At 41.3% G+C, this 14425-nt stretch overlaps 1 protein-coding gene across 1 annotated transcript; it reads right to left on the reverse strand.

Annotated features, from left to right (window-relative positions):
• Positions 1-1314: 1314 nt before the first annotated feature.
• On the reverse strand, positions 1315-14232 carry LOC311263227 (cadherin-related family member 5-like; the record flags this gene model as incomplete). The annotated part of the gene is made up of 14 exons (XM_084363150.1): positions 1315-1892; positions 3120-3289; positions 6536-6602; positions 6691-6801; positions 8213-8416; positions 9287-9384; positions 9505-9595; positions 10134-10313; positions 11095-11205; positions 11305-11391; positions 11872-11961; positions 12575-12628; positions 12747-12922; positions 14145-14232. The coding sequence occupies 14 exons, from the start codon at positions 14230-14232 to the stop codon at positions 1329-1331; spliced, it is 2091 nt and encodes a 696-aa protein (XP_084219276.1). The 3' UTR covers positions 1315-1328.
• Positions 14233-14425: the final 193 nt, after the last annotated feature.

Consider the following 14425-nt stretch of genomic DNA (forward strand, 5'->3'; position numbering starts at 1 on the left):
TGCCTTGTCTTGACAAATTTTGCAATATAATAATGAAAAGTAGGTTTAAAATAAGAGTCTAATTTTAGTGAGCATAAATCCATTCATACACATTTATTTTAAAAATCTTCCATGGACCCCCTCTGATACTAGCGAGGACCACTAGGGGTCCACAAAAACGTTCATTTCTATAGAGCTCTACTTAGATACCGCAACCTAAATAAGTGGCCTACGCAGTAGTGAGCAACGACTGAGTTTTCGGCAAGGCGGCATTTGCCTCTGACCGCCCTTCAGACATCCAGCGCATGTCTGCTCTGTCTAGCGCTGAGACAATCTGGCAGTGAAAAGCGGCTCTGGAGGGGCAGTATAATTCAAGAGGAGCTGCAGCTGGCCAGTCAGGAGGGACCGCAACAGCCAAAGAGAGCAGTGTGTTTACTGGGGAAACTACAGGTCATAATCGTCTGTATAACCACTGCTGCTAAGCACATGAGGGGAAGCCGGAAAAACGATGCTACCAAGCGGACAAAATAAGTAGTTGTGGTTCGTGTGGCTGCAGTGTGCTGTTACATTTCTGGGGTGCACATTAGGCTATGGCGTAGGGCAAGTACATACGCAGAGGCTATGCTTAATACACAAGCATAAATCAAGCTTAACATGGAAACTGGCATCACCCTGGTTCCCTCAACACAGCCTATGAGATTTTTCTCATCAACAGGATTTTGGATTATTGCAGAAAATAAGCTCTGTGGCAAACAGAAGTTTATGATACTCACAGGTTTTGCTCATCAAGATAATCTTCACAAATGAATACCACTTTTTTAAAAGGCGTACGCTTTTTTATTTCAAACGTTTGGTATTTAACTGACATATTTTATTTCATGGGACAAAATCTGAAATGTCTTAATCCTTTGTTAACGACAAACCTTATTTATTATTTAAACCTGTTGAGATTAAAACAAATTGACTTGAGGGAGAACCAGAAGTGCAAACATGCTTATTTCCAGGTTTTAAGACTTATTATTGTGGCACTCTCTTCCTGCATTTACACCTCACTGATCTCGACAGCAGCTACAGTACATGATACATGGACATATTATCTTAAATCAGGTATCAAGTATTAAAGAATAAAAGTTGTAAAAGGTTAAATTTACTCAAAATCTAAACCTTCACACAGAGCGAGGCTTGTAAATTCATATACATTGATAAACGACTTATTAAAATGTTTCCATTAGGTGTGTTCATTTATGGATCTGTGCCACTGGTCATCTGTAATAGACTGCTAACACTAAGTGTTGCAGGAATGACAATGATTTCTAGGGTGTTGACCTGTCATGTCGTCATCCTTCCACTCAAAGTTCAACGTTAACTACGTCGTCATCCTCTGAGCTCTCTGCTGGATCCTCCATCTTCACCCCGAGTCCACTGTCCAGATCTGCCTCATTAAAGACGACTCTTGGGGTTTTTATCGACGGGTTGTCGTCTTCGTCTTCTTCCCTGCTGCTGGATGGCTGCTCATCGTCTTCATCTTCGCTGTCATGCCCTCTGCTGTCTGGAATAATGACTACCTCCTCCTTTGCGTTGGGATCGATGTCCTCCTTAAACCAGACTGACTTGTATCCCTCATCCATGCGTCTTTCCTTGGTCAGGATGGGTTTCACCTCCTTATCACTGTCGGTCTTGTCCGACCCTGCCTCGCTGGTGTCATCACGCAGGAGGGCATGCAGCGCCAGCGAAGACTTCACAATGGCCTCATTGACAGGAAGGACCCCTGTTGCTTTTCGTGGCTCTTCACTAACCATTACACTTCCCCTCATAGGAGTGCTGGAGCCAGTGCTGTCTCCATCTTCATTGTTCTGGAAGGCATCATTGGTGTACTGGATACCTTCCTTCTGAGCGACTGAACCTTTACGCAGCTGCAGGCGACAACACATTCAGGGAGAGAAGAAAACAGAGCTTTATTGCAGTATTGTGGCTTCCTGTTTGACCTTTAGACTTTCAAAATGTTATTGGACCAAAGGGATCAATTCTAATAATAAAGACCCATTCCTGGGGGAGGGTTGTGGTAGTCAAAAAATTTAGGTTTCACCAGCTGCTTGTTTTTCCAGTGATCGTGCAAGAGAAAATGCTTTTCGGGCCAGTGTGTGTCAAGCGATAATCGGGACTGTCGGCTAAAATAACTTGGCTCCATTCCCAGAGGCTTACAGATACTTCTGTTGCTTGAAAGGAGTCACTGAATTCAAGGATAAATTCAGAGGACAAAAAGTTCCCCATAGGTGTAGGCATAACATTTATTTGGTGGACAATTTTGTCCAGAACAAACTGAGTTCCTGCAACATTATTACCTTGTGAGGCCGCTGGACTTGCATGATCCCGTGGTCATGGGATCTCACAAATCTAGAGTCTGGGGACCCAAGAAGAACTTCCCAATCTCAAAGCCACCCAGAGTCGACAAAAGGTCTAGTTGCTCATCTAAGTCAAAGTCACCAGTCTAGAAGCTTACCCAAGTTATAGCTTATAGTTAGGAGTCTTAGTTGGGAAAGCTAACAGTTCCCAGCCTTGAGACAAAGTTTAGGGATTTGCCAAACCAACCGGTAGTTCTCATCCTTGAAAAAGTTTTAAAGCTAAACCGAATCAAAGTTAACAACCTGGTAGATAACTAAAATGAAAGGTTACACTTCAGCTAACCGAAGTCAAACCTATACTGATGTTGACAAAACAATGTCAACTCAAGGTTCTCTGGTTGTGAAGCTCTTTCAAGGGTGCAGCATAAATACAGATCATTTACAAAGTTATTCTTATAGCCTTGCCAGCACTGAAGCTAAAAATGGGATTTAAATTTAAAGGTTCATCCTCTGGGGAGCACGGATCCTATTAATTTTTTTCCTCAAGATGGTCCTAAAGGAAAGGCAGATGATAAAGCAGCATTCTGGGAGCCAACGCTCATGGAAATCTGACTGGTCATCGTAGGGAGCGTTGTACGGACAGACAGATTTCAAAGAGCTGTGATGAAATTTCAGCGTCTGTGCCACTTTAGCGATAAGCAGGAGCAGGAATGAGTCTGAGTGGGTAGAAGAAGATTCTATTTCCTGTCCTAGCCATTACTCCAGACACTTTAACAACCTCTTGAACTTTTAACTTACAGAGCTTTGGAACATGCTGGCTTCGTGGATTTTTCTCCAGTCTGCTTTCTCCCTATGAATACGGAAGACAAGCACCCCGATGACCACCAGACAAATGAACAGCAGGACACCCAGGGTTGCACCGACTGCTGCCATTTCCACCGTTCCATATCCACCTGATGGTACGATCACTGCAAGAACGAAGGTCACACATAAGCAGCTAACTCAGAATCTTCTAGTTGCTAACTAAAATTGAAACTAAAAGTTCATCTCAACGAAATCCAAGCTAATCTCATAGCTAGACAGTTAAGATTAAATATTAGCTAGTTTAAGTCAAAGCTAACAGTGTAGTCTAAAAAAAATACAGTTGAGCTAACAAAGCTAACAGTTCAGCTGCTAAATAGTCTAAAACTGAAGCTAATATAGTAGCACATGTCAAAGCTTATGGTCTACAACCATTAGATCTTGAAGAATTACTTCATCATTAAACTTTTAAATGTATTGTCTTATCAAGTGAAGAAAACAGAATATGTGCCAGCGATGCCACGGCATTGTTTGACAGTATGTTATTAGAAATTTAAATCATTAAGGGCGTGCAAAGTTGAGATCTTACACGGTGAGTTGCTATTTTGTCAGCAGAGGTTTTTCTGCCAACCTTTTGTTTTTTGAGGATAGTTTGCTCAGCATTGAGCTCAAGTTCGAGTTTCAGGTAAGTCTGTTTAAGTCTGGTAGCACCTTTTTAGACCTGACTGCTGTCACTGCACGACAAAGCAGAGACTCTGTGGTTGGTCGCTTTGAATGTCAACAAGTCACCTTTTCTGGTCAAAGTACAAAAGTTTGTTTTATTAATAAGTGGTGTCTTTGTTAACCAGGTGAGGGTCGCTCTCACCTTAGATTAACTTCCATGAACGAGAAAATATTTTATATAACTTAGTCTACCAAAAGGAAACCACCTGGGGGAGCTGTGCTGCCACTGGTTCCTGTGGTTGAAACTGTGGTTGGGTTGGTGGTCTTGCCGTTGGTGGTGGATTCGTCTACGGCCGTCGTGGCCACACTGTCTGTGGTCTGAGGCAAACTGGTGGTGGTGAGACCTGGGAGGAGAGCACACTTTCATGGCCCTATTTTCAAACTGGACGCAAGGTGGATTTTTACCATTATTTATTTTACAGTCACATAGAAGAAATGATATGACGTCAAAATCTAAAAGCAATTGCCACAGAATGACTGCAGCCTGTCACTGGCAGATCTGAGTAGTGCATCCAAGAGTTTGTCCGCCATCTTGGACAAAGCATACTCAGAACAGCAAGAGAGCTGTTAGTTTGTTGAGTTAGTTTATGATTTGCTCATATTTTCCCCCAGACGACGGTGCATAGTTGCCAAGCATATTTTTCAGTTCAATTCAATTCAAAGGGGCTTTATTGACATAGAAAACAGTATTGCCAAAGCATAAACGTAATATTTCTCCAAATTATTGGACAGTAATAATAATAGCAATATGGACATGGACAAAAATATGCTACGCTACAACAGGAAACCATGCACCGCTGTCCAAAGTAATCATTAGCAAATGTAATTATAATCATAAACTTACTTAACAAATTTGTAGTTTCACTATAGTTCTGCAATAGTTCTGGTTTGTCCACGTGGTGTTGCCATCAAGCTCCCAGGAAGAGCACAGCATTTGACATTGTGGCCAAACGGTGTAATTAAAACGTCACATGATGTACACCCAAAAAAGACTTTTTCCCATAGGCTAACAATGTGAAAGAAGCATGAAAGAAGCAAAATGGGAAATACTTTTTTGAATGTCATATGACTGATTATTTTATTCCCATTCAGATTTGTGGAAGGCTAAACCGGAAGTCTCGAGTGCGTACACACTACAGGCACAATGCGGAAACCAGGTAATTTTACATGGAGGAAGTCAAACGTTTTTGTCTTCATGCATCACTGAGCAGCTTTCATAGTGAACAGGCCTCTATTCCTGATGCTGTATCCAAATTTCTCTTATTACATCCATGGTTTGTATGTAGCAGTCTGAGATGGTGGACGCACTTGCCCATTCGCTACTCATACAGGTAGTGGCGTAGCCATGAATGTATTATAGACCTAGATACTCGAGCGCCGCTCAGCCCTGCTTCCTATTTTGTCCAGTGGCCACTCAGGATATTGCAGTGAGAAATTCTCCTGCAGCCCAAAATCATTTTCATCCATAAACCACCATTATAGAAGAAATGTCTGTAAAACCGTTGACAGGACACTTTTAACTGCAATCAATTACGAGTCAATTATGAGTTTTTGATCCATGGAAGTTTAATATTCATAAAATTTTCTTTGAGGCAAGAAACGTGATTTTAAAATCTGTGATGACATCACAATGTAAAATCTAGTAGTAGTCTCTGAACTCTACTGTGCATATTCAGTGGGTCGAATAACCAGGAAGTAAACCGTGAGGGCAGGAATTTTTTTGTGTTTGTGTGTGAGCCAGTCGAGTAATTTTTATTGGACTGAATGGGCGCCATCTTTGGGTTCACTATCTACTTCTGTTTAAAATCTATGGACACCGCCCACAAAAAAGGGCCACAGGACAAGGCAGTCTTTTTCAGCTAGTCGTCCTTGTGGATCCAGAGAGCTTTTTATGTGCTTGGTTGTAGTAATTCTCCTCTTCTACCTCGAGGGGTTTCTGCATAAACATGTTCAGTAGTGAAATTAATAGATGACATGCTTTATGTGGAAACCTCAGCACTCAAAACTGAGCAAACAGGGGTCTAATAAATGAGTTCCCTTTAGTTTTTCTACTTCCTTGTCCTGTCTGCACACGTTCAGGAAGTGGAATCATACAGCTTCAGGTATGCACATATCTTTACCATATTGAGAGATGTTCACGTCTATTGACACCACCCGGAGCAAACCAGCATTGGGTCACATTGCATCCGCTACTTTACACTCTTTGTTTACTCACACACATCTAAAAGAGCTTTCACACCTGAACTGGTGCAGTTTAAGCAAACTCAGTCTGGTTAAGGCGGCCAATCAAACACTGTTGCAATTAAATACTTTGCTCACGTCCAAACAAACTTGTTTCTTTTGGTGACATCAGAGGAGACCAACCACAGGACTGTGCAGTAGCCGATATGTGACACAATTAAACAGGACTAAATGCAGTTGCCAGGGCAGAGTCCGTCTCAGTCTGTCAGTCTGAACGAGACTACCCAGGTAATGAATTCACACCCTGTTCCTCTGGTTAAACTGTAGGTAACTTCTTCTTCCTGGAGATGTTTTGTGCTGGAAACTGTCCAGCTGTGAATCTTAAATTGAGTAAAACCAAAAGGAAAGGATCTTTTGGTCTGGAGGGGTCACTAGCTAGATTTTTGAGTAAAGTCTGTTGTTGACCTTTCAATCATTAATCGAGCCATCAGTTAAGGTTTTTTTCCTACCTGCTGTCACCTGCACTGACAGCTGAGCTGTAGCTGTTTGGTCGTTAGTTGTGTCCGTTGCCACCACCTGAAAGTACAAAGAGCAAGTCGAGTCTTTAAAAAGAAAATGATCTTTCAAATAGTCACTTTAAGTTTGACTAAATTTGTAAGCTCACTTGTAGAGATAATGTTTCCTCTGGGAGATCCGTGGTCATGAATAAATAGCCATCAACAATGGAGAAATCACTGCTACCTGTAACTTGGTAAGTGATGTGGGGATTTAAACCCTGTTTGAACAGAAATGAAAAGGTTAGTGTTGTTAGTGTGTTAATGTTAGTCATCAAACACAAAAACGATGGGATGAAAATTCAGCAAAGCAGTAGCCCACCACTTTAAGTTACCACTGCATCGTATATGGATGACACAAACTGAAGCCAACACATTTCCTGGTGACTGGCTGCATGGGCCAGACTAAAACCCCACAGTACACATCAAGATGGTTTAGGGAGTTCATGGATGTATGTTTAATATAATATTTATGATAAGTTTGGTTTCAATTAGTTATTTGATGCTATATAAATGTGACATCATTACCATTATCAACCAAGGCTGTTCAGGGGCTGGTCCGGAGCCAGTGCCTACTCTGGAACCAGTTCTTTGTGTTTCGATAGCCAAAGAACTGCCTCTCAGCCAGGAAAACTGGTTCCAGAGCACCATCAACACTTTGCTGGTCGAGAACAAAGAACTGCTTATGTCAGGTCAAGGTTACCGCTACAGCCATTTTTAAAAACAATTGCTTGTGTAGCATGTTCTGATTTATACAAAGGAGAATAAACAAAAGATTGGAAGCCAAATCAGTGGTCTGAGGACCAGTCATGTTTGGATGCCAAAGTAGGCATGCAAAGCCAGGAAGAACCAAGTCCAAACCAGCATGAGCACCAGCCCAGAACCAGCCTTGGGTTTGCCAAGCACTACTGCACAGGCTCTGGCTTCAAATGACATCGCCAGCACAAGATGGCAGCGTTTGGATCTGGGATATTTTGGCTTAATTTTTAACAGTGAGAGGAAGTGGAGATGTGTCATCCATCTGTGTATTTCAGCTGGCTTACCAAAAACATTGTATAATGCAAAGTAGTCTGATGCCAGACCTCTGAATAACCACCCACATCTCAAATTTACTGCCATTATAAAAGACATCTGCATACATGTGCATTTTTAAACCATAAAAGCTAAATATTATCAAATGTGTTCAGAGCCAAAATAAAAAGCTAAAACATCATGGCCACTGGACATAACCCCCAGGTCAGCCAAACTTATTTGATAGACTAAACAAAGTTTAAAGGAGACATGTTAAGAAAAACTCACTTTTTCGGTGATAGGGCACACACATTTGGGTATCTGGAGTGACTACCAAGGCACAAACTGTAAAGTAAGACATCCCAGGCAGTTTTTTCTGGGCTGCCTAGGTCAGCCATTCAGATTTCGGCCTCTTTGAGGCTTATTTAAATAAAACCGTCCCCAATCTGAGCAGCTATCCCCAGTAACGACTTGAGAGCTACCTGTACGACTGACCGCTAGCAGTGGTACATGTTGGCTGCACAGACCACTCAGTTTTTTTATGCAGATGTGCATTAAAACAGCTGGACAGAAACAAACGTTCACATACGCAGTATATATAGTCTAGAATCAGTGTTTTACCCCAGTGGCAGCGTAGTCATCATCCGTGGCGAGGATCCGCAGTGGCACGTCCTTGTTGTTCAGGTCCGACGCCATGATGCCGACTCCAGTGACAACAGCTTTATACTCTGAGCTCGGAAACTTTGGAGGGTGGAGACTCTTCACCTGAACACTGATTGAGACGGTGGTGGTGGCAAACTGAAAACTGTTCGTCTTCTGAGCAGCCTGGGAGAGAAAAACATACCTGATGGTAGAATTAAACACAGAAGCTGACACAGACACAGACGTCTGTCCACAGAGAGTCTTCGAGAGGTTTGGTGATTTTTTAGAACTTAGAAAATGGATCACCAGAAAATATAGTTCTCAATTGCCCTTCAGGGCTTCTTTATTTTCAAGTCCAATTGAAATCACATTTAGTCGTCCCTTTTTGTACTCAAAAATAATGTCAACATGGTTTTCATTTTTTTTTAAATGTATTGTTAATTGAGCTGAAACAGTTGGCCTGTTAAACCATCTGTCAACCATCACAAAATACATGGGAAACCATTTTGAAGTTAAAATGCCCAAAGGTCACTGATACAAGCCTTATGAATTAATATATGCTGGTTTTCTTAGTCTTCTGTAATGTCAACCTGAAAATGTTTGGTCATCTGAAGGCATTTTATGGACCAAACGATTAATCAATTAGTCGAGAAAATGACCAGAGATGATTAAATTAATTCTTAGTTGCAGTTTTTTTTCCTTTATTATCAAAAGTAAGAAACATTTTTTTCCCCACAATGAGAACACAGGATGGGATTTACAGAACAGATAAAACATATTTAATTTCAGTTTGACTTCAGAGATTTAGTTTAAAAATGATGTAAATTGCCTTTAATGTCATTAAAAACCCCCTCAAATTTCCAGAAAAATTAATGAGGACATGACCTTTACAGCCCTCAGTGGTAGAAAAGATGCTCTACACTAAAACTGGGTTACTGTTTTTTCCAGGTTTTTTGCAGTAATAAACAACAACACAGATGAAGTATTAACAGAGACACAAGGGGCCATGATTTGAGTGAACTGGATAAGAGGAGTTGAATGTGTTGTCTTTACCAGCACTGTCAGACTGATCGTCCCCAACAAGTCAGCCGGCTTCAGCATGGTGATTGACCCCGAGTCAGAGTTGATCTGAAACAGCCCGCCAGCATCTCCTGAAACACAGACAAACTGAGCTGCTTCCACCTGCAAATAATCAACAACTCATGTCTGCAGATGTAGACGTTAGACTGAAAAACAAACCACTGTTGTTTATTAGAGTCTGGGTTGCTTACCATCTAGGAATGAGTACATTATCCCCTCGTTTATTCCATTGTCTCCATCGATGGCATAAAGCGGTCCTGGTTTCAGCGGTAGTATTCCAGTCTGCAGAGGAGAAAGTGTGTGTGGTTATCCCAGTGAGCCATCGCGGTAACGCAAAAGACACCGAGATCAGGGGGATGAAGCCAGGAGGAGGCTATGATGGCAGGCCAATCATGCCTCCTTCTTGGATATTTACAACAGATAGAAACTCTTTGGGCCCAGACACACCAACTAGTGCTGGTTACAACAAAGGCTGACTGTTGCGTTGCCTCATGTCACCTGTGTCTTGGCCAAAAAAGCTGCCCTTGAACACACAAAGACTACAGCTGACGGCCAACAGCGTGAGAGGAAATCCATACCAACAGGTGACAAGCAATGGCATAGGGCCATTGCGTCAGGGCCCTTTGACTTTAGACATGGTCGGTCCTACGGCAGTCCTACTAGTTTATCTCAGGTATATCCGGCACTGATTAGCTGCTCGTTGGCCTCAAAGTACTTCAGTTCAGGCAAAATCACATCGCTTCCCTCAATCAACATTTGTCACCTGGTGGTTCAGTAACACCTCTCCAGATTAAGTGTTGACACAATTTAAGTGTCGCACCTCTTGTTCGTTTAAATTGACCGTGCCGGTGTACCCGGAGCTCTGGCAGATCAAAGCCCCCCCACTCTCAAACTCCGTGCAGGGCTGGAACCATGGCGGTCTGTTGTCCACGTCTACGATGGTCATCACGATGGTGGTGGAGGCAGTGAATGAAAGACCGGCTGCTCCGGGTGCTGTGTCCTGAAAAGAAAAAATGGAAAACAGAACCTGATTGTCTCAGTAGAACTTACAATATGATAGTCAGTAGAGGCCTGAGAAATTGGACAGAAACCAGTCTGACAAGGCTCAGCTGTTTGGAGACCTGATCTGTAGTAACAAAAAGGCTCTTCTTTACATTTAAAGGCCTACACCCACACACAATGTTCATGTCCCTCTGTTCTGCAGCGATACAACAGACTCTCCTCAGTAAATCCAGTGATGATTCCAAACTCACCTTGCATTAGCACCTCTGGTCTCTCTAGAGCAGCAAATCATTCAGAAAATTGAATTCACTAACTTGCTCACTCAAATAATGTTGATTGTCTTGGTTTAGCTTGAGAATAGAAGCTAAAATATTGGATAACAGTGATATTTTGTTTCCGAATATCGAGGAGTCAACCATCTAAATATTGGGAAGATTTTGATGGTTGACTGCTGACGTTGACCTAAACTTTACCTTTTCCGTCAGACAGCAGCACAAAAGATAGCCAACTGAAAGTAACAGAGACTGAATATTGGATTTCTTTTGCACCCTTGTGGATTGACATGTAAGTAGAACCCTAATGATCAACAAAATCCAGAACAAACCTCCCGTCCACCTCACCTGCAATCAGAAATAAACTTTAAATAATGTTTTGGTAAAAAGACCATCATCAAGTTATTTAAATAACCTGCTGAACATATTTGTGCAGAAACATTAAACATTAAACATTATTCCTGAGTTGGAACAACAAAATCATCGTTTGCAGCGAGTAACACTCACCTGAACAGTCAACAACAGTGCGACAGTTTTGACTTTGTCGTACTCGAGAGGCGTCTCAACAAGGATATCTGGATTGTTAGTTGTCCGTAGTTTAAAGGGATTCGGCTCAAGCTGTATTGGGGATTAAATGAAATGTCACCTGACCAGAAGACAAACAACAAGAGGATTTATCTAAATTAGGACAAAGGAAAAATAATGATGAGGTCTTACAGATTCAGACGTCAGTGTATAGAAGAGGTCGGGGCTGTCTTTATCTGTGGCAGCGATGCGGGCCACGCTTGTGCCCACCGGAGACATCTGGGACAAAATGGTACAGTTTTCAGCATTTCAATGAATTATTCATGGATCATTTCGCAATCAGCTGTCACACAATGAGCACACGTTTCTGTTCACCCCAAAGGTGTTGGATGGGGTGGAGCATTGTGTTGTTGAAACAGGAGAGGGCCAAACACAAATGAACTGTTGACACAAAGATGGAAGCACTACATTTTCTTTCATTTAAACAAAAACTGTGAAACAAAGTTTCAGACCACATTAAAAAAACGAATGTTAGTTGTGTTCACATGATATTGGCTGTAGAGTGTAATTATCTACAGAAGCCATATCCAGATCTAGATAAGCTTAAGGAGACAAGGATGTTAGCTCTGGACGAATTTGAATCTATTAAAACAACAATTGTCCAATGAAAAAAAAAAAAAGCCTCTGTAAGGTGACAAATAAACAAAAAACACAAACAATAACTCCTGTTAAGTTGAATGTATTTCTTAAGACTTTTACCTCATTGACATTGACATGGTATTGGTTCTCTGCAAAGATTGGTGGTTGATCGTTCACATTGTTCAGAGCTACAAAAAAGTCGAGGGATAACTGGAAACAAAGAGACAATCATTGTTTAAAATACTTTTTTTTACCATGCTATTTATATTCTTGTATATTACTGATTGCATCTTCACTACAACTTGTAATTAATATGTGATCAAATAACAAAAAGAATCAGACATAAATACACAGAATTCTGACATCCATCTTTAAGCTGCATGAAGAGCCTGACTCTGCGAAAAGGTAACGTATGATATAAGGTTGTACAGACTCCTGAAGTCCCTATAACCTCTTCAAGAACCCGGACAGCCTCTTGAAGTTCCTAAACTACCTTTACACCTCTGTGAGAAACTTAACAGCCCCCTGAAGTCCCGATAACCTCTTCAAGAACCTTAATGATCTCCTCAGGAACCTGGGAATCCTTGTCAAGCTTCAGGAGGCTTCAGGAAACTAGGACCCCTCAGTTTGTCTTCTTCTTTCTTTCTCCCTCTTATATTGCGTGTTATTATATGACATCATCACACTCATGGATCGAGTTAATCTGTCTACATGCTGCCTTAACAAATAATCACTTGTTATTTAAAAGGTTTGAATACACCATGAAGTGAAAAATGTAAAGTTAGTACAGAATGAGAGGTTTAGTGTATGAAGACATAGTTACATCGCTCTCTCCTGGTGAACTGCAGGTGATCTTGACTTCATAAGTGGTTTGAGTCTGAAAACCAAAAAAAGAAAAGAAAATCAGGCTCAACAGTCAGGTGATTTCACAGACCATTATCTTAGCTGACATGGGTTTGGATCTGGTTGGTGCTATTAGACATGACAGGCAGTACCTCATAGTCCAACACCACTGCAGCTATCAGGTCAGGTCCTTCAAGTTTAAATGGGTTGTCAGGGACGTCTGGAGGATTGAATTGGAGGGTCACCCCTGGCTGGATGTCAATTCTCACAACAACAGCACCGACCACATTGTTTTCATCAAACTGAACAATAAGAGGGACTTTACAGACTGTTGGGAGAGAGGAAAAATGCAGATGTCAAAATTAGACACAATACCAACCTTTCTGTTTGTTCTCTTTCCTCTCCGAAGTCAGATGAGCAAACGTGTATCTGTTTCATCTCCGTGTGTCCAAAGGATCTATTGTTTTGGTAGTACAGACCCAGTGTGCTCTGAGACAAACTCAGAAATATAAGAGTACTTAGTTAGAGTTATGTTAAATTGACTTGGAAAATTATCTTTTAAATTGACAAACATCATATGTGTGATGCATGCAAAAATTCTCTCTCCGTTCAATACCATACAAAGTATTCCCAAAATAAAGTCCCACTGGAAAATGCGTGACTTCAGTGCTCTATGGATATGTGAGAACATGAATGAAACTGGAGCAGGATTTAGATTGTGTCTATGTATTCATCAATATTAAACACACTCAAATCATTCATTTTATCTTTATTAACTATTGAAAAGAAAAATCCAAAATATTAAAGCAATATCACGTAGAAATTGTGTGGGTGAGTGCAACACCACCTTCTCACTGAAGTTACATAGTGCAGAAACAAGCGACAAGACACTGTACCATCAAGATGGTTTTGAAGCTGTTATTTTAAGGTTAAAAAGTTACATAATGTTTAATTCATACACTTCAAACAATAAAGCTCAAATACCACCACTGTTCGTCTCCTCCATTAGGGGCAACTGCAGCAACCCAAACTGTTCGATGTGCAAGAGGAAAAAGGGAGGAGACAATCAAAACTACTTTACTGTAAGTCACTCTCTTTAACTGTCAACTCCAGCAAATAAAACATTTTGGAAAGCTTGGGTTATTCTTGCTACTGTAGGTAGCTAATCCAGTTGTACCTTGTAACTTATCATCAGATTTGCTGCCTTCCACCCTTTGAGAATTTTGTAATAAACACAGTGACCCATAGATCAACTGACGGATAATCTTAGCTTGGATTGCTAAATCTAATGACAGCAGTGATTGTAAATGTCTCCACCCTTCACCTCTCTGGCGCTGTGCTGTTTGTACATGTCAAACTACTTCTTCCTCTGGTTTTATTCCACTTGTACGACATTTTTCTTAATTCTCGCACTGTGTTTAGTTAGAAATGGTCTTTTAGTGCCAGTCAGCACACGGCTAATGAGGCCATTATTTGTGTGAGGTGACACCATCAGTCAGGTAAAAACGAACAAGCCTCAGGTGAACCGTGAAGCTGATTTTAGTACTCACTCTGGGCCTCAGTGGACGTTTGAAGCAGAATCAGAAGCAGAAAGCTGAAGCACGTCCTCACAGTGAAGTGTGCATGAATCCCCTCCATGTCTCCGTCTGAACTGATCCTCATCTGTCTGTTTTCTGCTTATCTGCTCGGCTTTATGGCTGCAGTGGACTTTTCCCCGTCATAAAAACATACCACGCATCTGTTTGCTGAGAAGTCATATATGATCTTTTTTTTCAAACTAATTGTCTCTTTTTTTATTGGTTTGACCTGAGACACATCATGGTCACATATT

This window comes from Pagrus pagrus (assembly GCF_965226575.1).
Source record: "Pagrus pagrus genome assembly, chromosome: 10".
Taxonomy (NCBI): Eukaryota; Metazoa; Chordata; class Actinopteri; order Spariformes; family Sparidae; genus Pagrus; species Pagrus pagrus.